The following is a 27,480-nucleotide window of genomic DNA, read 5'->3' as shown; positions in this document are numbered from 1 at the left end:
GTGAAACAGAAACATTTCTCTGTGTGAGCTGGGGCCTAGCCAACAGGAAGGTGTAATGAGAAGATGGGAGCTGCAGTGCTGGATCCATCACTAACCAGGTAGGTGGCCTCGGGAGAGGCACCAAACTTTTTTGGACTGTGGTTTCTTCATTAGGTGGAATAAGAAGTAACTTTTGTAAACTATGAAACCTCATATAAATGGGAGGTTTTATAACCACTTGAAGATGGCTGTTTAGCTCATGTGCTATTCTGGGCAAGAATGACCTGCACAGGTGGCTGTACAGGTAAGCATGGATAGGGGAGGGTGCTAAGAACCCATGGAGACTGGGAGTGCTGGTTTCGACAGAGCATTCTCCATCTGTGACTGTGCCATGGTGACAAATCAGAGCCATTCATGCTGGTCCTCTTGGCTGCAAGCAGTGGGTACATAAATCCGCAGCATCGCACAGCGTGTGGCTACCTGTAGCTTGGGTTTATGTTGCTACCGTGTGTGGCTCTGGCACACCGCTCTGCAAATGAGTCAGCAGGTAGCAAACCTCATTCCCACCCTCTGGTCAGGTGCTGATGTTACGAATGACGGGGCTGTGAACTAGCCCTGACCCAGCAACCCTGCTTGCACCATCTCCGACCCAGTTTACCAATAGCCTGGCATAAACCCAGTCACTGATGACAACATCTGGCCTTGGTGGATCTGAGCCAGGCATTTGTAGTTTGGACTGGGGTCAGCTCAAAGATAATCATCCTTTTATTTGGAATTTAACATGAAGGAAGTAAAACAGCTATGCTTGTGGGTCATCTGCTCCTGTGGTTTCTGGACGCAAATTCTTCCTCTAGCTGTGTAGATTCCAATCCATCGTAGACACGGTGTGGAGCATGGGACACAAGTGATTTCAAGTGATTGCCTGCTGGTTAGGTCGGAGTCCTTTTCTTACAGATGAAAGCAATTTGTCATACCCAAGACTAACTGACTCTGTGCCAGCTTCTCCTCTAAAAAGAAATACAGGTAAAAGGAGTGGGCCCCTCCCCTAGCCCAGCCGAGGAGGAACAGGTCTCAGAAAAAGTCATCAAACACTTTCCAGACTTCCACAGAGAAGTGCATGGTGTGTGTGTGTGTGTGTGTGTGTGTGTGTGTGTGTGTGTGTGAGAGAGAGAGAGAGAGAGAGAGAGAGAGAGAGAGAGAGAGAGGCTGAGAGACTGACTTCACCCAGGCAAATCAGAGGTCACTGACCACACCTCTCTGGAGCACAAGGCCACCTGGGCTGCCTCGCTTTGTGATGTACAGCGGCTCTCTCCTGCCAACAGGAAATCAGTCTTTATTAAGTGTTTGCGGGACCCCACCATTTTTTTTAAAGTCAAAGAAAGAGATGGTGGAGATTACACAAATCCACACGTGGCAAATGACACAGAATTCCACATGCCTCTGTGGCAGTGCTGCCCTCCTGGGGGTGATATTGTGCTATAGGGATGTGAGACGTTTCCGCTGGGGGAAACCAGGTGGTGGGGAAACCAGGTGGTGGGTACACCGAAATTGAACCTCTTGGTGACTTCCTTTGAATCTGTAATTATTTCAAAACAAAAAATGAAAAAAGAAAGGGAGCACAATGACAAGCTAAGCTATGCAGTGAGGATTCCCATGGCATCAGGCTCCAAGCTGAGGTATGGGGTCTTCCCAGCCCCAGCAGGTTCAGCGCATTCAATATTTCCTCAGCCTGGACTCCGGGCAGTGCACTGCGGTCGCATGAGGGAGGTGATGGGTGTCACAGAGAGCTGAAGCAGGTCCTGGGCCTGAGGGAGAAGGCCCTGAACAGGACACATGGGAGACTAGCACTGTCTGTGGCTGTGGAGTGAGTGAAGTCCTCTGTGCCTGCATTTCAACCCCTGTCCAACAGCTGAACAAACCGGTGATGGTTCAGAAGATAAAATGAGGAAACGCAGCTCGAAGTGTCTTGCGAATAAAGATCTACAGCAGCACTTACTTTTTTTTCTTTTTTTGAGATGAAGCCTCACTCTGTGGCCCAGGCTGGAGTGCAATGGTGTGATCTCGGCTCACTGCAACCTATGCTTCCTGGGTTCACACAATTCTCCTGCCTTAGCCTTTTGAGTAGCTGGGATTACAGGCATCCACCACCATGCCTGATTTTTATATTTTTACTAGAGACGGGGTTTTGCCATGTTGGCCTGGCTGGTCTCAAACTCCTGGCCTCAAATAATCTGCTGGCCTTGGCCTCCCAAAGTGTTGGGATTACAGGCGTGAGTCCCCAAGCCCCCAGCCCAGCAGCACTTCTGAAACTCAGATGGGCACACAGGTCCCCTGGGATCTTACTAAAGTGTGGATTCTGACCGGGCAGGTGTGGGGAGGGGGAGATGCTGCGTTCCTAGCCAGCTTCCAGGTGAGGCGGATGCTGTACGTACACCACTCATGCTGAGTGGTGATGATCCTAAGCTCATAGGCACCACAGTCATTAAAACAGAAATCACACAAAAGATCATCTGCTTCCACCTAAAGCTGAGCCACCAGGGGCCTCAGTTCAGATGCCCAGTCCACACCTTAGGCCAATGGCATCAGCATCCCTGGGGTGGGGCCCAAGCGTGGCATCCTTGTGCCACCAAGAGAACCCCACATGTCCCCAGGGTGAAAACTGCTGCTCTCGGGCTTGAGTGCAGCACCCGGCAGGTGTTCTAGTCTCCTGCACTTGCTGCCTTCTCGGGCGGCCTCTTCAATTTCCTGCCAGTTGTACTCATTTGTCAGTTTTTCCTGTTGAGCCAAAATACCACTCTCCCTCCTCCCTGCTGCACTCCTGGAGCTTCTACTCATTTCCTCTTGCCATATGTCTGGGGGCCACAAAGAATGACAGCCCTCAGACTATTTTTTAAATTGAGGTAAAATTCACATAACAAACATAGAATTAACCATTTAAAAATGTACAAGTCAGTGGCATTCACTGCATTCACAATGTTGTGCAACTCACCTCCCTTCTCTGGGTTCAAAGCCTTCTCATTTCCCCAGAGAAAAAGTCCATATCCACGGAGCCATGCTTGCACTCACACCTCCCCCAGTTCCCTGTCTCGATGGATTTTCTTTTTCTGGATATCCACGGAGAAGGCATATATGACCTTTTGCTCCGGCTTCTTTCATTTAGCGTAATACTTTTGAGGTCCATCCACATTGGGGCATGTTTCAGAATTCTCTTCCTCTTTAAGACTGAATAATATTCCTACATATATACATATGGTACCACTTTTTCTTCATTCATCCACTGATAGGTGCTTGGGCTGCTTCCATATTTTGGCTATTATGAATAACGCTACTGTGAACATTGTTCATAAGTTAACATAAGTTTCTGTAGGGACATATGTTTTCATTTCTCTTGGGTACAGACCAAGGAGTGGAACTGCTGGGTCATATGGTAATTCTATGTTTTAACTGTTTCAGGAACCACCAAACTGTTTTCCACGGCGCCCGCACCAGTTTACATTCCTACCAGCCATGTATGAGTGTTCCAATTTCTCCATATGCTCACCAACACTTGTTATTTTCTATTTCAAAAAAAATTTTTTTAAGTCATCTGAGGGATGCAGTTGGCCTTCAGATATCGGTGCAGAGTGATCTTGTCTCCCTACAGGTCCCCTATTTTCAGGCTGAATATCTTCAGTTGCTCCCTTCTTCACTGTCAAAGACACCTGAAATTGCTCTTTGGAAGTGGGCCTCATGTCCCTGTGTGGAGGGACCAGCCCTCAGCAATGAGGCCACTGGTGGCCAACCCCAGAGCTGCCTCTCCTGGCCACTGATCGGGGCCTCTCTCCTTCAGTGGCTGCTAGGACACACCTTGTCCCTTGGGGATGGTTGGTTTTCACCTAACAAAGTGAAAGCCTTTTGCAAAGAACACAGCACCACATCCAGCATGAAGCATGATATTAAGTAAGGCGTGGCCACAGTGAGCACTGCCTGTACTGAGGGAATTGGGAGGTCCTGCCATTTCCCACAACGTGGTCAGGCCTGGAGGAATTACGCTAAGCAAAATAAGTCAGACATAGAAAGAAAAATACTGCATGATTTCACTTACAGGTGGACTAAAAAAAATAGAGATAAAAGAAGAAAACAGTGGTTACCCGAGGTTTGGGATGGGTGGAGGGAAGGGAGAGAGAAGATGAGGAAGTAGAGTCCAGGCCGGGCACGGTGGCTCACGCCTGTAATCCCAGCACTCTGGGAGGCTGAGGCGGGCGGATAACAAGGTCAGGAGTTAGAGACCAGCCCGACCAACATGGTGAAACCCTGTCACTACTAAAAATACAAAAATTAGCCAGGAGTGGTGGTGCACGCCTGTAATCTCAGCTACTCAGGAGGCTGAGGCTGGAGAATCGTTTGAACCTAGGAGGTGGGGGTTGCAGTGAGCCGAGATCACGCCACTGTACTCCAGCCTGGGTGACAGAGTGAGATTCCATCTCAAAAACAAACAAAAAAATAGAGTTCAAATGACACAAGGCAGCAGGTAAGTGGGCTGAGCAAGGCTAGAGGAACATGAGGACTGTAGTTAATAACATTGTAGTGCATTAGGAACTGTTGCTAAATAAGTATATTTTTAGCCCCTCTTGTCACACAAAAAAAGTAACTGTGAGATGATGGATATGTAAATTTGCTTCACTATAGTAACTCTTTTCCTATCTGTATGTACCCTATAACATCGTGTTGTAAACCCTAAATACAATAAAATTTATCTTAAAATATTATCATCAGTAAAGCAAATGATTTATGCTCTGCAACATTTGCCCCAGAGATATTTTCTATTGCACCTTTCATAAAAATATTTAGAAGGCTTTTTTTTTGGGATACAGTCTCTCTCTGTCACCCAGGCTGGAGTGCAGTGGTGCGATCTCAGCTCGCTGCAACCTCCACCTACTGGGCTCAAGCGATTCTCCTGCCTCAGCCTCCTTAGCAGCTGGGATTATGGGTGTATGCCTCCATGCCTGGCTAATTTTTGTATTTTTAGTAGAGACAGGGTTTCACCATGTTGGGCAGGCTGGTCTCGAACCCCTGACCTCAAGTGATCCGCCTGCCATGGCCTACCAAAGTGCTGGGATTACAGGCATGAATCACGGCATTTTCTTTTAAATAATTTACAGTGCCTTTAAAAAAAATTAGTGGTGAACATTTAAAACCCAGGTTATATTATTTGGACTCAGATGAATTTCAAACAAGTAAACATCTTTCCCTTATAGTTGGGTATCAGTGACAACATGCAAAATCAATGCCACCAAAATTAGAAAACTTTTTTTTGCAAACAAAGCTGTGAAGTTACCTTGATTCTGTTAGCAGATAGCTGAAGGTATATATTCTTACTGAGCCTAATGTGCCACACAAGGCCATTTCAGCTGATGGTTAAAACCAGGTATTCCTTTTGATGAAACAAAGTAGCCAAATCTCTCTGTGCCTTTTCTTCTTGCTTCAGTGTCACAGAGGGAGCTATTCTCCAACTTCTGCGGCTGCAGGTCTTTCTCATGTCCTTGTCCAATGCTGGAAAGAGGAACTGCTGGTTTTCCAGGTCCTCAGCTGTTTCCAAAGCAGGCCATTCCATTGTGGGTGACAGTCTTCTCCTGGACTGCAGAGCCCATGTTTAGGCAGAAATGTCAGGGAATGCTGCTTGCCTCACTCCTGGCTCCTTCCTGAGCTCCTCAGACAGTCTCTAGATTTTTTTGCCTTCTGCCTTGCTTTCCCTAGTGTCTGGAGCCAGGGCCACTGATCCTTGTGCAGCCACATGCACTGACCTGGTCCCTGAAGGCTGTCCTCTGTCACAGGCAGCCTGTCTCTGCTGCTGCCAAAGAACCTTCCATGGACATTGGGCAACCCTGACTCGTCACCACGTTTTGCAATCAAGGTAGGAGTCCATGGGGCCTACAAAGAACACCACTCTGGTCTTAGCTGTAGTACATGTAATTGATAAATTCTGCAGGCCCCAGACTGTAAGTTTCTAGCACTTTCCATGTAGTGTTTCAGCCATGTTTACTGTTTGATATTTGCATTTTACTGGGTCCCTGGTATTGTACAAGAGAAGGTCCTTGATATTCTTACAGAGCAGTACATGAAATAAAATCAAAAGTTTGCATTGGTTGAAGATAAGCTGCATTTGAGCCAAATGATGGGGCTCCAAAAGAGAGATGCTAAGATGAGCTGCATGGGTCACGAGTCACACACCATGTTCAATTGACCACTGAAGGTTGGAACAGTAACCACAGGGTGCAAACGTATCAGAAAACGCATGTGAGGCTGAGTAAAATGGGTGCTATGACATTCACAGGATACCCTCAAGTGAGAAGGTCCCCGGTGAAAACCCTTGGGGCTGTGAGCCCACCTGAGAGGAAGGGAAGCTGGGGGCTGCTTGGCCAATACTTGCATGGCTCCACTGTAAAAAAAAAAAAAAATCCTTATAACCAACTCTTCCAGAAGGCTCTCTTATTTCAACCATTTCAAATGTAACAATTCCCATGACGATCTCATACTGCCGTGTCTGCCTCAGCAGAGTCAGCTGAACATAACCATAAGCTCTCCCGGGTGGCTTGGTCCTCAGGAGGAACTTGATTATGATGTTGATGGAGAAGGTCCGGAGGCCGGTGACTGTGGGCTCCAGAGTCAGGTGCCCTGTGAAATATCAAACCTCTTTGGTTTTCCTACCAGCTTTCTATCATGTTTCAGTCCTCTCTCTGGTCCATGGAGGTCACCTGCATCTCCTGGTGGCTGCAGCTCTTGTTCTTTGCAGCAGTTTTTGAGCCCGGAGCACTTAAGGGCAGATGTCCACCTCCACATGTCTGAGTTAAGAGTTGGGGAGCACTCTCTGCCTTCCTTAGGAGCTTGGTGTAGATGGCTCTGGGACCTCTTTTCCAGACAGGTGAGATGGCCAAAGAGATGGGCTTCAGCCCTGACCCACGATAACATGCACACCCTGCTGCCAACAGCAATAAGCTGAAGGGATTTGAAAGACTGTCCTCACCACCAACCACACACCAGGCCTACATCTAAGCTCTTCATGAGTCACCACTGATGGGGAAGCACTGATTTAAGACTGTAGTCTCCAAATACAGCTGGGCAGTAGAATTACTTAAAGAGCAACTACAATACAGATTCCTGGGCCCCTAGGGCAGCTGGAGATTCTAACATATGGCCACGTGGAAAGGCCAGGTCCGAAAGGAAGAGACAGACAGCTGATTCTGTGTTCTTCTGAAGCCCTCTTAGGAGACGTGGGAAGCAGTACCACTGACAGCCACTGAACAAGCCACGAGGGTAGTGGGGCCCTGAACAGCAGGTGTGGGGACCAGGTCATCATTGCATTTCTCCGTAACACATTCTGGCCCCGCAAAATGATACCAGCCACACGCCTTGATTCAGGAGTTGCGAATACCCTGTTTACCCTGGAGAAATGTTGCTAAGTGAATCTGTGGCTCCCAGGTGCCACTACAGACAGCAGATACGGGAAACAGAGGAGCAGAACCAGGGGGGCCCCAAAGCAGGCCTCTCTGTCTGATGCCAGCTGCCTCTGAGCAGGCCTGCTCTCATTTACTCAAACAAAAAGAAAATTAGAGTGGCAAAGGTAGAGAAAAGCAAATAATTTGATCCACTAGAGTGTAATGGGATAACAGGATTTATGGCATTTTTGAGGCTAAAAATAGCTTAAGAGCCCTCACTCTAGAACTCTGAGCACTTCACACGGTTTTAACCCATCCTCCCATTTCCCTTCTGTGCTAATATCACGTGGTTTGAAGTTTGCTTTCTGCGGTATTTGATGCCACGTGGGTGTTTTTTCCTCATCCGTCTCCCCTTTTGTTACTTCAAGGGAAAAATAGCCCTGGGAAAGCTTCATGCCGTCTGCCATTGTTCTGTGTTTAAGGGAAAAAGTGCATGCTGCTTAATCTGGGCCTCAGGACCAAGCGGGCTGGCAAATTCCAGAAACTTTAAATCTTTGTTAAAAAATGCGAAAGTAAACGACCTTCGGTCTACAAAGCTAAGGGGAGGCAGCCCTGCCTGCGCCTTTCAAGCCTTGACAAGCTGCGAGTCCAGGAGCTGTGCAGGGTAGGAGCCAGCTAAGGAAAGCGACCGTCTCGTCGGTCTGAGAGGCCAATGCTGGGGCGTCACGCTCACATCTGTGTGATCCCTACATACTGTGTGCCTGTGTGAGCTTTTAATTTTTAAAAATTTTATTTTTAAAACTGTGGTAAAATACACACAACATAAAATGTGGCATTTTAACTATCTTTAAATGCACAGTTCAATGGCATTAAGTATATTTGCACTGTGTGCCACCATCAGAAACTGCACCCACTAAACACTAACTCCCCATTGCCTGCTTTCCCAGCCTTTGGCAACCACCCTTCTGCTTTTTGTCTTTAAGAATCTGACAACTCTAAGTGCCTCAGGTAGGTGGAATCATGCGACAGTTGTCCTTCTGTGACTGGCTTATTCCACTAAGCATAACGCCCTTAAGGTTCATCTGTGTTGTAGCATGAGTCAGAATTTCCTTCCTTTTTAAGGCTGAATGACATTCCATTGTATTGTATGGATAGAACACATGGGCCTAGGCTTTTCATCCTAAAAATGATAAAATATCAACCTGCCATATGTCTTGGGTTCCATGCTCATTTTCAATAAATACAAACGATCCAGCACGAAGCCCACCACAGTCATCAGGGCCCATCTGCCTCCTCAGGTCCTTGGTGTGGAGCCTGACATAAGAGCCCCAGAATTCCAGGATAGGAGACAATCTAGAGGAAACAGCTCTGGGTTCTGGCCATTCTCTGCCTTGGCCATGTTTTGCAAGGCTGTGAGAAAACTTGCAGAAAACTGTTTACTTCATTTTTATCTTTTTTTTTTTTCCCGAGATGGAGTTTCGCTCTTGTCCCCCAGGCTGGAGTGCAAGGGCATGATCTCAGCTCACTGCAACCTCCACCTCCTGCGTTAAAATGATTCTCCTGCCCCAGCCTCCTGAGTAGCTGGGATTATGGGCGCATATCACCACACCTGGATAATTTTTGTATTTTTAGTAGAGACAGAGTTTCACCATGTTAGCCAGTCTGGTCTCGAACTCCTGACCTCAAGTGATCTGCCTGCTTCAGCTTCCCAAAGTGCTAGGATTACAGGCATGAGCCACCGCGCCCAGCACATTTTTATCTTTTTTAAGTGGTAATTGCTGTACGAGAATTCTCAGCTTCTTGGGTGAAGCCGAGACTATGCCTCCACCTTGTACAAGGCAATGCAGGGTGCTCAGCATATGGCAAAATCAAACATGACCAATCTTTGTTCTGCTCCATCGTATGGGTTGTACTCCATTACTTTCCTCTACTTGCTTAACAATTAAGAGTTGGTTACAGACACTTTGGGAGGCTGAGGTGGGAGGAATTGCTTGAGGTCATGAGTTTGAGATCAGCCTGGCCAACATGGCAAAACCCTGTCTCTACTACACATATAAAAATTAGCCAGGCATGGTGGCATGCACCTGCATTCCCAGCTACTCAAGAGGCTGAGGCAGGACAGTCGCTTAAATCCAGGTGGTGGAGGTTGCAGTGAGCTGAAATCATGCCACTGCATTACAGCCTGGGCAACAAGAGCAATTCTCCATCTCAAAAAAAAAAAAAAAAAAAAAAAGTTGGTTATACATAAAACTGCCAGCTGAAGAAAGCCTTCTAGAAGTGCCTCTCATTTTTCAGGTTGACCAAAATGGGAAGACATTTCTGTCTTTACGCCTTTAAAGCTATAGACAGTTACAATGGGGAGGAACAGGGCAAGTATGGCGCTCGGGTATGGCAGCACGTGGGATCTTGGAGCTCACCTGCACATCCATTACGCCAGTGCAGCAGCCCCGCTCATGCGGCAACCCCAATCCACTCAGAAATGAATCTCCCACTCCGTTACTATAAAAGTAAACACTTTATAATACCGTAGTTACAAAATATTTTTACAGATAGCATAAGAAAGTGAAATGGTGTTTGAACAAAATGTAAAGAAGAAACGAGGTTTAAAGGACTATCTAGATAGCTGAGTTGGCATATATTTTGGATATTACTTTCTGGGCATATTTCCATTAACTGTGAAATCTGGAGACAGGTTAAAAAAAGGGATACAATATATAGTGCCCTTGTGAGATTCAGTATTGTTGCATTGAGAAAATGAACCATACTGCAAATTTCTTAAGAAAGGTAGCTTCCTTTTGTGTTTTCAAATAGATTTTTTTTTTTTTTTGAGATGGAGTCTTGCTCTGTCACCAGCCTGGAGTGCAGTGGCACAGTCTTGGCTCCCTGCAATCTCCACTTCCTGGGTTCAAGTGATTTCTGGCTAATTTTTTTATTTTTAGTAGACACACGGTTTCACCATATTGGCCAGGCTGGTCTTGAACTTCTGACCTCAAGTGATCCACCCTCCTTGGCCTCCCAAAGTGGTAGGATTACAGGTGTGAGCGACTGCGCCTGGCCAGTTTTCAACCAGATTTTAACTGGTGTTCATTTATCCATTTATTGAACCAGGGGGTCTTTGGTACTTATTAGAACTTAGTCTGTTAGTCACAATAGAGATGCAGATGAATGACACCAGTCCCTGCTTCAGTGGACAAACAGGATCTTAGGATGCCACAGAAGCACCAAGGTGGTAGGGGGTTAGGGATCAGGGAGGACTCCCTGGAGGTGGAGGCTAAGTCTTGGTAAATAGAGTTAGCAGACAAGAGACCAAATGTTTCTGGGTTTCTCATCAAGTGTTCGGCTCTAAAGTGAGGCAGTAAGAAGTTACCAAAGGCCCATCATGCTGAGGATAGCCACTAGGTTCTAGATATTTCTAGAAACCATTTCCTTTGAAAAAGTCATGTATAACTAGCCTCAGCAGGAAAAGAGAAATAGAGAATGAATATAAATGGAACCCCAGAAAACAGTATCTATCTACCTTGTATTTGGCTCCTACAGTGTCCCCTGTTTTTATACTTTAAATCCATCATGGTTCCCTTACACAAAAGTTTATTATGATTTCCATTTTATAGCAGGAAACACAAAGTCAGAAAGATTAAAGATTATGTAATGAATTATATTTGAAGGCTTCCTAGGTTGCAGGCACTGTTCTAAGTAGTTTAAAATATATTATCCCATGTGGTCATGTTAGTAAACCCATAACCCCTTCGTCCAGATGAGGAAACTGAGGCACAGTGAGATTAAGTGACTTGCCAATGCCTACTGGTCAGTCAGTGCAGAGCAATCCCAACTAAGCAGTCTGATTCCAGGGTGCACACTTCTGACCACAAGGCCATCAACAGCCCTTGCTCCTGCAGCCACAGAAAGCATACTGATGAACACTTACACAAAACACACTTGCTGGTGATGGTTTCCGGTACAAATTAATTATTCACTGCTCAAGCTGCTGCTTTAAAAGGAGAACTTCTCTAGTGCCATTAAATGCTATTTAACTTACCGTGTTCCGTGTTTGTTGTTGCTGTTGTATTTCTAAGGCTCTATCTGATGCCTGAAATGTGTATTTGGACTGTGTAAATGGATGGAGTCGAGATATCTGCCTTCCCTCAGAGGGTCTGCAACAGAAGACCTATGTAGAATGGAGTGAGGTCCCTGCTCTGGAGTGGAGAGACTACGTGTCTAACTAAATTAAGTAAGGGTGTCCAAGGGCAAGCCAGTACATTGTCTTTTAGCATGCAGAGATGCATTCCTAGTGTTTTAAAGGGCAAATCCTGAGCAGGCTGAGGACAGGAGGGAAAGTTCAGTGAAGCAAGGCTGGAGCTGGAGAGGTGACAAGTGTGGTTAATGAAGAGGGGAAGGCCTGGATACAGGATGCTCTAGGGAAGAGTTAAGAAGAGGTAGGCAGGCTGGGTGCAGTGGCTCACACCTATAATCCCAGCACTTTGGGAGACTGAGGTGGGTAGATCACTTGACGCCAGGAGTTCAAGACCAATCTGGCCAACATGGAGAAATCTCATCTCTACTAAAAGTACAAAAATTAGGCAGGCACAGTGGCATGTGCCTATAATTCCAGCTACTCAGGAGGCTGGAGTGCAAGAATCATTTGAACCTGAGAAGCAGAGGTTGCAGTGAGCCGAGATTGCACCACTACACTCCAGCCTGGGCAACGGAGCAAGACTCTGTCTTTAAAAAAAAAAAAATGGTGGGCAGCAAGCACCCCAGCTCAGGACCTTAAAGCTAGGCTGAGGAACTCCTTGCAAAGTCAGATATGGTAAATATTTTGTTTGATGGGCTACATAGTGGGAAAGCAGGCAAAGATAATATGAACAGGTGTGGCTGTGTTCCAATAAAACTTTATTTACAAAAATAAGCTGTGGGTGGGTTGCGGCCCAAAGCCAGTGGTTGGCCAACCCTTGTGTTACAGCATGGCACTGAAGAGAAGGCAGCAGGTTTCCCCGGGCAGTGTGATAGGACACGCAGCCCCAGCTGGAAGAAGGCTGTCAGAATAGTGTTAACAGGAAAGCCAAGAGTCATCGATCGTCTGAATAATAAAGGACTTGACTCATCCAAAGTCCAAGGTACCACTAGAAGCCATAGAGCTGAATTCAGGTGTGAGGAGGAGAGCACTGAGTTCCCACAGGAATCTTCACCTGGAGGGGACTGAAGCATCAGCTTTTGGCACAAGCACATCTGTTGGTACATGCATAGCCCCCAAAGCACAGCGCTGGCGGGGGGTGTATGCTCAACCACAGACAACATCAAGAAGAGACCTGCCTATGCCATCCTTAGCTAGAGAAACTAAGCATAGAAGGCCAGGTGCAGTGGCTCACGCCTATAATCCCAGTACTTTGGGAGGCCAAGGCAGGAAGATTGCTTGAGCTAGGAGTTTGAGACCAGCCTAAGCAATAGAGCAAAACCTGATCTGTACAAAAACAGAAAATTTCACTAGGCATGGTGGCAGGCACCGATAGTCCTAGCTACTTGGGAGGCGGAGGTGGGAGGATCACTTGAGCTTGGGAAGCAGAGGTTGCAGTGAGCCAAGATGACTACACTCCAGCCTGGGCAACAGAATGAGACCCTGTCTCAAAAGAAAAAGGGAGGTGGGGTGGGAACTAAGCAGAGAAGTTGGTCCCTGTAAGAAAAAAGATGGAGCCCCTTGGCCTTAACAATATAGAACACTTATTAACTGCATGTGGTTCTGCTACCAGCATATACCCTGGATAGCCTCCTGCTGAAGTCAACTAAAAAGGAAGGATAAGAGAATAGGAAACTTCTGAATAACTGTTGAGCTGATACAAAAGTCAGGAGTCTGCTGGGGCCAAACACAGCGAGGAAGTGGGGTCCTGAGAGTAACAGGGCTGAACTAGCATGTTCACAGGAGGCGAACCCCGGCCCGAGCCTTTGATGCTGTGTGAATGCGGCAGGAGGCCAGAGATGAAGCCCTTCCTTAGCAGGGAGGGATGTGCCTAAGAGGAGACCCTTGCATGAAGCTCGCCCTCAAAGGAAGGCTCTGCTCAGTATTAATGGGCATGAGGAATAAACCTGCCCACACGGAAGGGACAGGAAGGCAACATGCCTTTTTCAATGCCAAGGAGAAAGATAACCTCTTGCAAATAGTCCTAACTCCAAACTGACCTTCATACAAGGTTCATCAGACAGGATTTTTTAAAACCCAGCAAACATATTTCTCAAGAAACATATCTGAAATGTAAGAACAGAAAAGAGTAAAAAGAGAAAAAAACAAATACCAGGTAAATTCTAATGAAAAGAATCTACTGTACATCTATTAATATCAGACAGGCTCTAAGGCAATAAGCATAACTTATTAGCTTATAAGCATAACTTTGACATCAGAGAGGGTCACAAAATAAAGATAAAGTTTCAATTTACTTGGAAAGAAAGATAATCCTCAACTTACATGCACCTAATAATATAGCCTCAAAATACATAAAGCAAAAAGTACCATACCTCAAAAAGAAACTAACAACTCTATCACAGTCATAAATTCCTGACATATCACACATCAGGCAACACAACAATTAAGATAAATAAAATTGAGCAGCACAGATCTAATGGACAAATATGGAATATTATATCCAATAATGGGAGAATAGGCATTCTTTTTAAGCACACAGCAAACAAATATTGACCATTTAGGAAGAGGCTTTTTTGGGTCAGAGTTGACGATGTGCCAGTCCTCCTAACAGGGGATTTGGAGCATCCACTTCAAATTCAGCTATTTGTCAGGTGACCAAATATTATACTGGCTACAAAATAAATTAACTAACTTGTAAATGACTGCCTGTAAAATGATGTGCCTTATGTCACCCCAAAGAACAAGAGTTGTTTTCCCTACTCACACATCTCACTGGACTGAGCAAATAAACAGCAAATTAGAAATAGTATAGAAGCTACAGCACCTAAAATGATGGAGAATGTAGAGAAAAGATTCATTTCACCCCAACTCTTGGAAAACAACGATTTGTTACTTGCTAGAATGTCAGTAGAATAAGAGCAGGAATCTTTGTTTTGTTCACAGATGTATCAGTGTCTAGTGCATGACAGCATTTGATAAATACTTCTGATGATGGGTTGAATAAATGAATGAAGATCCTATACTACTACTACTTTGCCTTTCCCTGTGGCACTGTAATAATTCTGAATATTTTGTGATGTATACGCGATTTGGCAAGTAAGTGATCTAATCATCCCATATTCAGGTTCAGACATGGTATTTCAGAAAGGAAGCACCCGACATCTGCATTGCTTTTCCATGCTCCTGATGCCAGGTTAACTTTGAGACTGCTGGACAAACAAAAAGATGCCAAGATGGACATATCTGGGCTTGCTCATGGTGGCAAAGCCTGCTGGGGAAAGCAGAAAGAGGGTAGATGAAACAAAAATGAACTCAGCTCTACTTCTTTAGTATTTTTCTTTCAGGGAGGGGAATAAAATCACACAGTAAACAAATGACTGTAGCCTGCTCTTGACAAACTGTGTCAGGAGTATCTGAGGAGAAAGCAGAAGCTTAATAAGAATGCTTTGCACTGATCAACGGTTCTCTACCCACCACCCCCTGGCCTCAACTCCTCTGCCACAGTGCTCACCCCACTTTCAACATTTCAGGCCTCATGATGGCACAGCTAGGGCCCCACCAGCACCAGATGATAGGCAGAGCAACCATCCATTCACAAACGGAAGAGCTGAGCATGAACACTGATTGAAGGGGGGTGGGTCACCCTGGGCTGTCAGGCTGAGGGTTGGGTCCAGGCTGACATCAAAGTCAGTGAAGAGACAGGAATAAAGAGATATCAGGGCCAGGGTCTAGGCAAGCACTTAGGATTAGTAAAAATGGTAGCCGAAGGCAGCTCAAGGTTTGCATCTGCAGTACTGCCTCAAGTGTGACCTTCCAGAACTTAGAGTTTGGTCCAAACAGGAGTCTCCTTATTCCCAAGGTCAGCAGTTGTCCTTCCTGGACAGACCTCCTCGAGTTTCCAAGTCAAATGGAAGCATGACCTCCTGAATGCGTGTTGGAGATCCAGTCAGTAACACCAAACACTTGGAATTGCCCCCTTTCCAAATTCTTCTCTGAAATGGGGCCAGAGGGTGGATTTTTGACTAGGGTTCTGAGTGCTTAAGAGCTTACCTTCTTATTTTAACTAGAAGTCATGGCGGTGATTGGTGTGGCCAGGTTACCTGACTTGAGCAAAGGTGTCCTACAAAGTAGAATATGTCAGCAGTCACTGGTCAGGGAACCAGGTGAATCATGTGAGCTTCTGAAAGGTGAACAGAGGTAAGGAGCAGTATTCTAAGAACACATAGCAGGTAAGTGGGGTCTCAGCTCCACGCAAGCAGACAGGAGTCCAGGCTACGTTCCCAGTACAGAGGGAAGGTTGAACATGCATCGAAAAGAGCACGCTGGCTCAGGTGGCAGCTCGACCTGCTTCCTGCCATGGACTCCCAGCATCATGGACAGAGAACTGATTCGTAGTTGAGTTTAGGGTTCTTATGTCCAGGAATATTACAGTTTAACTAATTACTCCATATTAGCAGTTTTCAAAGTGTGGTCTGGTGACCCTTGGGAGCTCATGTCCTTTTAAGGGGATCCATGAAGTCTAAACTATTTTCATAATGCCAAGACACTATCTGGTCTTTTTCAATCTCATTTTCTCACAAATGTACAATAGTGTTTCCTAGAGGACACTGGCACATGATATCTACCTTCTGTGAAACTGGATATTAAAGAGATTTGCAAAAATTAAAACAATGCTACTCTTCTCACTAAATTATACTGCTTGGGGAAATGTAGTTATTTTTGTGTTAAAATGCAATGCAGTTATTATTATTTTTAAATGAATTAATAAATCTTTTTTTTTTTTTTGAGATGGAATCTCACTCTGTTGCCCAGGCTGGACTGCAGTGTGCGATCTCGGCTCACTGCAACCTCCGCCACCAGGTTGAAATGATTCTGCTGCCTCAGCCTTCCATGTAGCTAGGACTACAGGTGTGTGCTGCCACACCTGTCTAATTTTTTTTTTTTTTCGTATTTTTAGTAGAGACAGGGTTTCACCATGTTAGCCAGGATGGTCTCAGTCTCCTGATCTTGTGATCTGCCCACCTCAGCCTCCCAACCAAAGTGCTGGGATTACAGGTGTGAGCCATCATGCCTGGCCAATAAACATTTTAAAATGTTCTTAGTTTTTATTTATAAGGTGATAAATACTCATAGATAAACCCACATAAACAAAACCTCTTTGGGATTCTCAATAATTTTGAAGAATGTAAAGGAATTCTGAAATCAACAAGTTTGGGAACTGCTGCTCTAAATTTTCAACATAAATCCTTGGTTATAAATGTTGACACTTACCAGAAACACTTAGCAGTCACTTTAAAGACTAAGGGAATGTTGTGCCCCATTTTTTCTTTGTTATGTAGATGTGCAAGCAATATAAAAGACTTGGCAGCCATTTTTCAATGTCATGTTCCTTGGTGCCTCAGAAATGGCTCCACAGTTTCAAGGCAGACACTTCCCACGTGTCCCAAGGCAAGGTTCTCATAGAGTTTTTATTCCAAGGAGTTGTTAGCTGATTGAATGGAAACTTAATGTCGAACCCAGCACCATTAAATGTTGCAGAGGCTTTACTTGTATCCAAATCTTGTGTCACACAATATTGGAAAAGATCAGAAAAATTTGTGAGCAATTCCAATATACTAATATTTTATCCTGATGGACTACTCATTCTAGAACTTCAGGTAATTTGGTAAACGACTAAAGCAATAACCACAAAATGTTTTTCTGATTCAGATGAGCCCTCTTTCTATACACAATCAACATATAAATCAACAAGCTGAAAAGATAAAAGGTATCCCACATGGGCTCTGAATTATTTATAACTCCCAAAGAAATAGGAAGCTAATTTATAATAATGTAAGTCAACCAAATTCCCACCAGGCATCTAGCTCCTGATAGCTCAAGTGCACTACACATCCCATCTTCGTGATTCCTCAGATAATGCTTTCACAATTAGACCAGTCTCCGTATGATAGAAATATTTTCATTGACATTTCAGACAATTCCTAAGTGCTGAGTTGTGTTTAGATTGGATTGGCAGCATCACAAATTAAGGTGTGCTTTAGGCCCAAAGCTGGCATTGATGAAGGGCACTGTCCATGAGAGAAAGAGAGGAACATGTGCACTTTATCACACTACAAAGTGGAATGCAAGGAGGACTATATAAATTACACACACATATACATTAGAGCTCACAGACGGAAGAAACTAAAACAAGAATGGTCAAAATGGCAAAGATATAAAATACTTGCACAAAAAAGATGTTTACACCATTGTGTGAAAATGGTCCAGCTGTATTTAAGGATGCAACTCCTTAGCATTCACTTCCCATTCCTGTGTTTAGACTAGTAAGAAGAAAGATAGAAAAGCTATTTAGAGTCATTCACATGCTGTTCTGACCCATTAGATGTAATTCCCCATGAGAAGCTCAAGCTGGGCTTCACATCCCTCTAGTCTGTTGAAAAAAGGAAACACTCCTCCAAATATGGGGTACAGATCTGTGGGTCCACAGGCTGTGTGACCACTGATATGCATATCTTTCTATCTGCCTGGATCTGTTTCTCTAAGACACAAATAGCAGCTCAGAAAAGGGCTCACAGGTAACTGCATGGGGCTCCCATCAAACCAATCAACTAATCAACTAAGTAACCCACCATCAAAGTGGGGAAGAAGAAGCAAGGTCTGGCAGCTATGGCCCTCTTTTGCTTGAATGGAACCAGCGTGGCTGACCATCCAACTCCTATGCCTGTGTGAGATGCTCCGTCTCTCAGGAAAAAGGATCATTGTGCTAAGTGCTACTAGCTGTAGACTAGCCCCTTCTGCTCTTGCTCTTATTTTAGACAGCGAGGGGGTGGGGCTGTTGTTTCGAAGTAGGCTTTCAGAGGGATCAGATTAACCAAGTGGATGGGTGACTGCCGTGGTGGCACTGCTGTACACAAGCTAGGCTCTTGACACAGAAGTGAAGATACATCCTTCCTCATTAGAGAGAACACCACCTTACAGCAAGGCGGGGTTTACTCCTTTCTGACCCGATAACGCCATTTCACTAACAGCTCTGCACATAGCTGTTATTAATGCTGCCAAAAGGCAGGGTAAGAAGAGGGTCACTCATGTACATCCCACCCAGCTGCCAGGTCTAGTCTGTGGAGTACACAAACTGGGAGGCATACACGAGCAACTCCCGTAAAAGGAAGCTCAATAAGAGGCGGTGGAGCACTGTCTGCCCCTTTCCACACAGAATCTAAAGCCAAACTATGTGCAAAAGCCACGCCCAATGCGTGTTTCAGGTGTGACAAAGGAACAGCAGTGTGCTGACTTGTTGGAGAAACTATGCCATGGTACGTGTGGTTAACCTGGGCAAACCTGAAAACCTAGTCTACTGAGGGCTCAGAAAGGTCATGGTAAGGGAAGTTCTGGGCAGTGACTGTCAGGCATCTGCTGGATCCCCATGCCCTGCACCTCCAGACCTGACCATGGCTGCCTGCACTGCCAAGCTGTGGTGAACACCAGTCCTTGATTTGAAATAAAAATTAAACTATGAGGCAATGAAACCTTCCAACTTTGCTTTTCAGACAAAAGTAGAAGTTAAAAACAGCTCCATGAACATCAGCTGTTTCTGATTTAGAGGCAAAAAAAACCCCAACCAACTCTCAGTAAACATTACCAAAAATGCCAAAACCAACAAGATCCGCATCTACTGAAGTGATTGAACTTACTGCATGGAAGCCAGATCTCTTTCTGAGGTCTGTCTGAGGAGCAAGTCCTGGACAACAAAACCACCATGTGTTTGTGAACTATGCATCTCCTTAGCAGCAGCTCAGACTCTAGCTTTCCTTGGTTGAGATGTATTCTTTAACTTTTTCCTTTTACCCATCCAATAGGTGGTGAGAATGCTATAATTACATTTCCTTAGCATACATTCTTTATCTACAATCTATTTTTAACTACTGTTTATCAATTTTAATTTTGACATAATATATTTTTGGACTGGAAACATTTTAAGTACTACATATATACATACGTGTGTACATATGTGTACACACATACACACACATTCTTTTCTTAACACATGCATAGTTCAGTACAGATCCCTTCATACAAAAAAAGTGGCAAGTCCTGTTGATATCTTCCCCAGTCCACTGGGTTGGTAGTCACAGGGTGGTACACAGAAGTAATCTGTTTACACTTCTCTTTCTTGATACACGCACCAACGACTGGACCCAGAAAATGTGCCCAAAGGCTTTCACATCTGTTGTGAAAAGGCCAAGCATTTGCCAAGCATTGCAAAGTGAAAACAAGGCAGAATACGAGTGGAAGGTCGCACTCTTCTACCCAGGATGACCTGATTCAACACCTGTAGAAGAGGCCCCCAGGCGTGTGGTCCAATCTCACCCTTCTCAGACATGTCTCCAGCCCAGGCCTCCATCCCGTGTTCCAGACCCCTGAGCCCACCTGCCCCTCACATGACTGCCTGGCTGACAAAGAGCTCTCAAGCTGCACAGGTCCAAATCAGAGGCTTCCATCTTCCCTGTCCAAGGCGGTTCCTCTCCCCCACTTTGTGTTTTTTATGTCAGAAAAGGACATCTCTGTTCTCCAGGACATCCCACCCATCACAATTCCGTCAGTTCCAGCTTTAAAATCTACCTTAAATCCACCCCATTCTCTGTCTGCACTGTCAGTATCAAGCCCAAGCCAGAAGACTGAGTTACAGTCTAAAGTTTTTCAAGTGTTCTCCCCGATTTGGCTCCTGCTTCTCTCTTCAATGCGCTCCTCAAGAGTAGACACAGTAATACTTTAGAAATACCAATCAGATCAGGCCACTGTGTAGCTCAGAACCCTTCAGTCCATCACTCTTTACTAACAAAGCCAGGGTGGGCCAGGCATGGTGGCTCATAGCTATAATCTCAGTGCTTTGGGAGGCTGAGATGGGAGGATCCCTTGAGGCCAGGTGTTTGAGACCAGCCTGGGCTACAAAGTGAGACCTCATCTTTAAAAAAAATGAAAAAAAATTAGCTGGAGGTGGTGGTGTGTACCGCTAGGGAAGCTGAGGTGAGAGGATCGCTTGAGCCCTGGAGTTTGAGGCTGCAATGAGCTACGATTATGCCACTGTACTCTAGCCTGGGCAACAGAGTGAGACCCTGTCTCAAAACACAAAACAAAACAAACAAATAACAATGAACAATAAAAAAGGAACCAGGCTAAGTCCGAGGGGAGGAAGGGAAGCACAAGATGAGCCTGAAAAGTCAGAAGAGCTCAAAGAATGATGAGGACATGTCAGAAGCCAGCTAGAAATAGCTCTCCCCGGCCAAATCTGGGACAAGTGGAGAACCCAAAATGTAATCATAATCCACAGAATAAGAGAAATCTACAAATGCACACTGATACAGGGAATAAAGAAAGAATGAATGGATGGAGGAGAAGGAAAGCTCCTCCTTCAAGTAGACTGCCAGCTAACACAAGTAGAAGGGAGGACTGAATTAGAAACTTACTATTTGGCAACCCCGTATTAATAATGCTTCAAGCAGGAAACACTAATGGACATTAAAACTAGTGGGTGAGGCTTGATGAGAAACAGCATATTTACATAGTCTCAGAATATCTCCCACAACATAGTAATTAAAAGGAAAAATAGTTCAGTGGAGAAACCTGGCAGATATGGCCTTAATCAAGCGATCAAAGTTAACATCACCAGTAATGGGACTAATCAACAGCATGGTCTTCTGATACATTGCATCACTCTGATATTCCTGCCAAAAGCACAGAATCTGAATCTAATCATTAGAACACATCAGACAAACCCCAACTGAGGGTCATTCTGTGAAGTAAATGACCTGCAATCTTCCAAAATGTCCAGGTCATGAAAAACAAGTGAAGACTTAGAGAACTGTCCCAGATGGAAGAGACTAAGCATCAGAAGACAACTAAATGCAACGTGTGACCCTGTATTGGATCCTGATTCTGTAGAGGACATTATTGGGACAATCTGTGAAATTCCATAGGGGTCCGAGCATTAGAAAGAAATACCGTGTCAGTGTTAATTGCCTTCTTTTGATGATTGAACCATGGATACATACACAGGAAAGTGTCCTTAAGTCTCATATCTACAGCTTAGTTTCCAATGGTTTAGTAAAAAACAGTAATATGTTTATAAATACAGATCGTGATAGGCAACTGTGATCCAATGTTAACATTCTTGGCAAAGGCTATAATGAAGCTAGTTGCTCTGTTCTTGCAATTTTTCTCTTAAGTTTGAAATGATTCTAAACAAAAAGTTAACACCAACCAACCAACCCACCCGCCCTTACCACTTTCCCAATGCACTTTGGGCAAAACTACCAGGCCCTTGGTAATCTGGTTGTGCCTATTATCTCTAAACACCCCTCCAGGCACATTTCCCATCCTCTCCACCCAAGGTGTCCTTCTGTGCTGATCCCTCTACCTGAAAAGCTCTCCTCGCTCCCCTGGCGTCACTGGTTCCTACTCCCTTCCCACTGTTCAGATCTAAGTTTAAATCTATCCGTTTTCTCGGAAGGGCCACCTGTGTCCCCTAGATTGGACTGAACTTCCCATCACAAGGTGATAGTCTACACTGATTTAGGCTATCCATTTAATGTCCATCTATCCCACTACTCTATAAGCTCTGAGTTTGACTTGTTTACCTCTTTCAGTTCCCAGGGCTGAAGCATGGTTTCTGGAATAATGGATTGAAAAAAGGATCTCAACCACAGAGACTTGACCTGGCTTCCACTCTTGGAGGCTCCACTCTAGGAGGCAGTGGCCCTTCCACCTTTCCATCAAATGCATATGCATGCCTTTTTTTTTTTTTTTTTTTTTGAAATGAAGTCTCACTCTGTCTCCCAGGCTGGAGTGCAGTTGCACAATCTTGGCTCACTGCAACCTCCGCCTCCCAGGTTCAAGTGATTCTCATGCCTCTCAGCCTCCCGAGTAGCTGGGATTACAGGCGTGTGTCAAAATGCCTGGCTAGCATTTGTATTTTTTGTAGCAATGGGGTTTCACCATGTTGGCCAGGTCTTGAACTCCTGACCTCAAGTGATCCACCCTCCTTGGCCTCCCAAAGTGCTGGGATTACAGGCGTAAGCCATTGTGCCTGGCCAAATGCATGCATTTTTATTATTTTACTCCAACACCTTATATTCTGAGGTCTTGATTATGCAGCCTTAGTTTTACTAAACATCTGATAGAGCAGGAAAATTACCCTATGGAGGGCAAGGGCTGCTATATTTAAATCCAAATAAACAGGACGGGATACACACACTGACATGTAGCATGATCACCCCTAATGACTTAAACAACTGATGTCGGTAATTAGGACTATTTTCAGAGTACAGAGAAGGTGATTAAAAAAATAAAGTAGGGAGTAATTAATTTCACATAATAGTCACACTGGGACCTATTGTGAGATCTGACGTTAATGATATATTTCTTTTCTGTAATTAATTTCTATGTGCACTCCTGGGAGCTCCCCGCCACCTTCTAAATTGCTCCTTGCTCAGCACCCCTAACTCTTCCAGCCCCACCACATCAGGCCAGCCTTCCCTGTAAAGAAAGGGAACACACAGACCACTGCAAACAGAGACCCTCACAGCAAAAACTTCAGTGCGACAATGCTTTCCCTGCTGAGAGAGGAAATTAAAGTAACTAATACAGGTGAGAGTCATGTTGGAAGGAATTTTTTTCTTTGCAGTTTTTAAAGCATTAAAGCAGAGGACAAAGGGAGAGACAATGGCAAGAGACCCGAATTCTGGTTTAACCATTAACACCACTGACCGGCCTGGCAAATCACTTTCTTTCTCTAGGTCTCACTGGTCACAGTTTTAACATAAGGATAGCACCTACATCCCTGAAGGCAGAGGCTGAGTCAGATGGCTTGTAGCTTTCACAGGGAGAAAACTACCAATTACAGCAAAGGTCTTGATATGATGCAGAAGAGAGCCAACAAGCCCTCTTGTCCATGACTTAACCCTGGCCTCTTTGTCTAGGCCTATCACGTGAACAAACTGGTTAACACTGAATCATGTTTTTATAAAGAGCCGCATCATTTCCTTCTCTTGAGTACTGACTTTTTCTTCCAGATTCCTAAAGGATTCCAGTAAAAACAAGCACATTGGCTTAACACTATGTATTTGGCCATTATCGGCTATATATAATGTTAAGGCAATGTGCGTGTTCTTCAATGCAAGGAGGCAGCTTGAGCTCTCCGAAGCAGATGTAAGCGAGACCAAGTGTTACAGATGACAAAATATACACATGTGGTTGTTTCAGTGGGACAAAGAGTCAGTTGGTGAGAAATGAAGGAAAGCCAAGTTCCAGAGTAATGTGTGGCCTTCCTGCAGCAGACACTGGTTGCACAGAAACACTTGCTGTGGTCACGCAGCCCAGGTTAGCAGGAGTGTTTTCATGCCCTCCATTTGGGGAGACTTGGCTAGGCTCCCACTCTTGGAGGCAGTGGCCTTTCATGATTAGAACCCTCCCTGAAATACATGCCTAGTGACCTATTCAATGGTTACCAAGTCACTGCAGTGGCCTGCCCTGGCCTGTTCCTGAGTATGGCCCTAGGAAGCCCCATGGCCACATCTGAGGGCAGCCGTCACACTGAGTGATAATCCACTGGGCTGTTCTCTCATTAGGCAGCTCCTTGAGAGCAAGGACTGGGCTTTTTATTTCCATGTCCCTGCCATCCACTACACAGACGGGCTCGGCAAATGTTTTCAACAAATGCAAGCTCAGGGGGTATCTCAGGGAATAACAACATCTTATATTTTTTTGAGACGAAGTTTCACTCTTTTCACCCAGGCTGGAATGCAATGGTGTATCTCAGCACACTGCAACCTCCGCCTCCTGGATTCAAGTGATTCTTCAGCCTCAGCCTCATGAGTAGCTGGGATTACAGGCACCCACCACCACGCCCAGATAATTTTTGTATTTTTAGTAGAGATGAGGTTTTGCCATGTTGGCCAGGCTGGTCTTGAACTTCTGACCTCAGGTGATCTGCCTGCCTCAGCCTCCCAAAGTGCTGGGTTTACAGGTGTGAGCCACTGCGCCCAGCCGGGAATGACGTCTTAACCTTGTGCTTGGACAGACCGTCCTATCCCTGCCGCACCAGCGACTCCCAATTCCGGCAAAAATGCACCCCCTTACCACTCTCCATCACCTGCCCTGCTTACCCAGGTGCTGTCTTACTACATGCTCTGAAATTGTTAAGTGACTCATAACTCATCTGAAAAGGTCAGGGTGCAAGCAGAGTGGACACCTCTCCCTCTTCTCATGTTGTGATCCTTCTCTGGCCACCACGGGTGCTTCCTTTTGATTCACATGGATTATGATTCTGCTAAACACATGCTCCCTGCACACACATTCTCTCTACGTTGCTTCTGATGTCCGAGCTGCTAAAGTAGATGCCATGCACTTGGAGTATGCCCTGTGGCTTGAATTCTGTGAGCCTTATTTCAATTTCTTTTCTTTACAAACATCAAATTTTGAAAAATCAATTTCAGAGTCTGAATGAAAAATATTTTCTTTTCTTTACCCTGAGTCTTTACTAATTTACTTCCAATTAGATCTAAATGAACATTTAAATGTTTATCAAAGAACACTTCTTCCACCTCCAACCAGCAGGTAACACAGATGCCCTCTAACTGGGTCTGTGCAGAGGACCAGGGGCTTGTGAGAAAGCAGACACCATTGGGAGCTTGTGCTGAGGAATGCGGACAGTCATGTAATAAAACAGTTCTCAACCAAAATTAACTATGTGTTTAATTCAGGAAAAGAAAGGTTACTAATTAGCAAACAGAATTAAACATGTGACACTTAGAAGAAATACGAATGGATGGTCTTGTCTGATTTTTACTGGGCAGTTACATGCCATAGGGAGGGTTACCTGGAATTGCCAGACAGACCTGGATCCATTTTTCTGATTTGGGTTCCGTTTTGGATGGGTTTCTCTCAATATCTCGATTTTAGACAAAGCTCCTTAATTTTGCTTAAGTAGGGCTCTTAGCTCCAATCCCTCTAATCAAAATGTATTACTACAAGATGTGATAAGCAGAATGTGTTTGGAGGAAGAGGGATTATTTCAAGCAGGGGTTCTCTGAGGAGTCCTTGGGAGAAAGCAGCATGGGCCCTCAGCTTTACCCTAACCTTCCCCATACAAGCTGAGTGGGCTGAGACCCTCTGTACTAGGTACTGTACTTTTCCTCCAAGAGTTTTGGGGAAAGTTGGTTAAGAGCCAGCGATTCATCAGACAGGCAGGAAAGCCGAAGCTGGTGCTACCATCTGCCAGCCCTGTGTGTTTGGGGAATGGGCCCGGTTGCCTCACTGCTGAATTCAGCCCCATGCCTGGCACATACTAGGGGCTGTCACAAAGCGATGCAAGAATGGATGGAAGGACAGACAGAAGGCTGAACGGAGGGAGATAAACATGAGACCAGCAAGTGGACAAAGTTCCATTTTGATTAGGCTCTGAAGTGCTTTCTCACAACTGGATTCTGGAATAAATGCATGATGGGTCAACAAGGAGGTAAAAACAAAATCTGTAAGAACGAACACAAGCAACTCGGAATGCCAGTGCTTTTCATGGAGACACGCAAACCTTCACAAATAGGATCCAAGAAAGGGATTCCAAAAGTTGTGACATCTATCACTCACTCTTTGCCCCCTGGATCTCGGGTGGTTCCAGCGCTAGCCACCGTCGAGGCCTTCGTGAGGCCGGCTAAACAAGACGTGTCTAGGAATCACAAAGGGCAAACAACGACTCACTGAAACCCCAGCACTCAAACAGGGGCGCACCTCAACTCTGAGAAGACAATGTCAAGGAAAATAAAAGTAATGACCCAGTGGATAGTGAACTGAAGGATTAAAACCCCCAAGGTAGAAAAACGAACACCGTCTAGAACAGTGTTGTCAAGAGAAACATAACATGAGCCACATATGTAATTTCAAATGCCTAGAAGCCACATTTTTAAAAGTAAAGCAATATGGGTGGATATAATTTTGAAAAAATATTTTATTTCACCTAACATACACACAATTTTATTTCAACATATAATCAATGTTAAAAAATAATGGCAGAGCTTGCATTCTTTTTTCCTACAAAATCTTTTAAATCCAGTATGTGCTTTACGCTTATAGGGCATCTCACGCAGCGTTTCAGGGTCCAGCACTCAACATTTCGGGGTCTCAATAGCCACACTGTGTGCAGGTGTAGACACAGGTGAATGTATGTCCCAACACTGGGTATCATCAAACGAAGCAGCAGGTTTGGAGTGCACCTCCTTTGTGGGGGCCTCGGTTATTTGGGTCTGCATTTATTTCTGTGGATTCCTGCCATACAGTTTTAACAAAGCTGTCACTGGTAGTGCTTCTCACCTCAGTCCCAGGGTGAGTGCCTAACCCTGGCCTCCTAATCATAATTCAGGCTAGTGCTGGTGTCCAAGAGAAGGGCCTGTGACCAGGCAAGACCAATTAGAATACTTCCCTAGGACTGATACATAAAAGCCTGGGCAAAATGCTTTCTCTTTCCCATGGGGTTGCTAGGATAGATTCTAGGTCTCTCCCTATCACAGAGACCTAGAATCATAGTCTGTCTCAGGGGCAATGAAAAGGCAAAGAAACACCCGACTTCTAAGCCCTGAGGCCCTGGATCGGTCTCTCTTGTTCGGATTCAGCCACCTACTCCACTTCCTTAAGCCACTTAGGGTTGGGTTTCAGCCACTCCCACAACTCCAGCCCATGGCCATGTCCTCCCACTCCATGCCTAAAAGCCTGCCTCTAGGGCTACATGCCAGGCCACAGAGTGGTCACCGGCCAGACTCGAAGACGGGACTTCATCTTTTTTTTTTTTTTTTGAGATAGGGTCTTACTATGTTGTCCAGGCTGGAGGGCAGTGGTGAAATCTCTGCTCACTACAGCCTTAACCTCTGAGACTCAACTGATCTTCCAACTTCAGCCTCCCAAGTAGCT

The 27,480-nt window shown here is 45.1% G+C and overlaps 1 protein-coding gene across 6 annotated transcripts in view; it reads right to left on the bottom strand.

The window, feature by feature from the left end:
- Positions 1-27,480, bottom strand: part of NPAS2 (neuronal PAS domain protein 2) — a 172,074-nt gene that overhangs the window by 112,149 nt on the left and 32,445 nt on the right. Inside the window, exon 1 of one of the 6 annotated variants that reach the window (XM_032255468.1) lies at positions 5,297-8,144. The exons of the other annotated variants lie outside the window; for them this stretch is intronic. Within the exon in view, the coding sequence (XP_032111359.1) occupies positions 5,297-5,364 (68 nt within the window). The 5' untranslated portion in view covers positions 5,365-8,144. Of the gene's footprint in view, positions 1-5,296; positions 8,145-27,480 lie in introns of those variants that run through there. 6 annotated transcript variants of the gene reach the window in all.

Source organism: Sapajus apella, unplaced genomic scaffold, assembly GCF_009761245.1.
Source record: "Sapajus apella isolate SASKATOON/1434 unplaced genomic scaffold, GSC_monkey_1.0 scaffold89, whole genome shotgun sequence".
NCBI classification, from domain to species: domain Eukaryota; kingdom Metazoa; phylum Chordata; class Mammalia; order Primates; family Cebidae; genus Sapajus; species Sapajus apella.
Note: the sequence above shows the minus strand (reverse complement) of the source record. Positions and strands in the feature narration are given on the sequence as shown.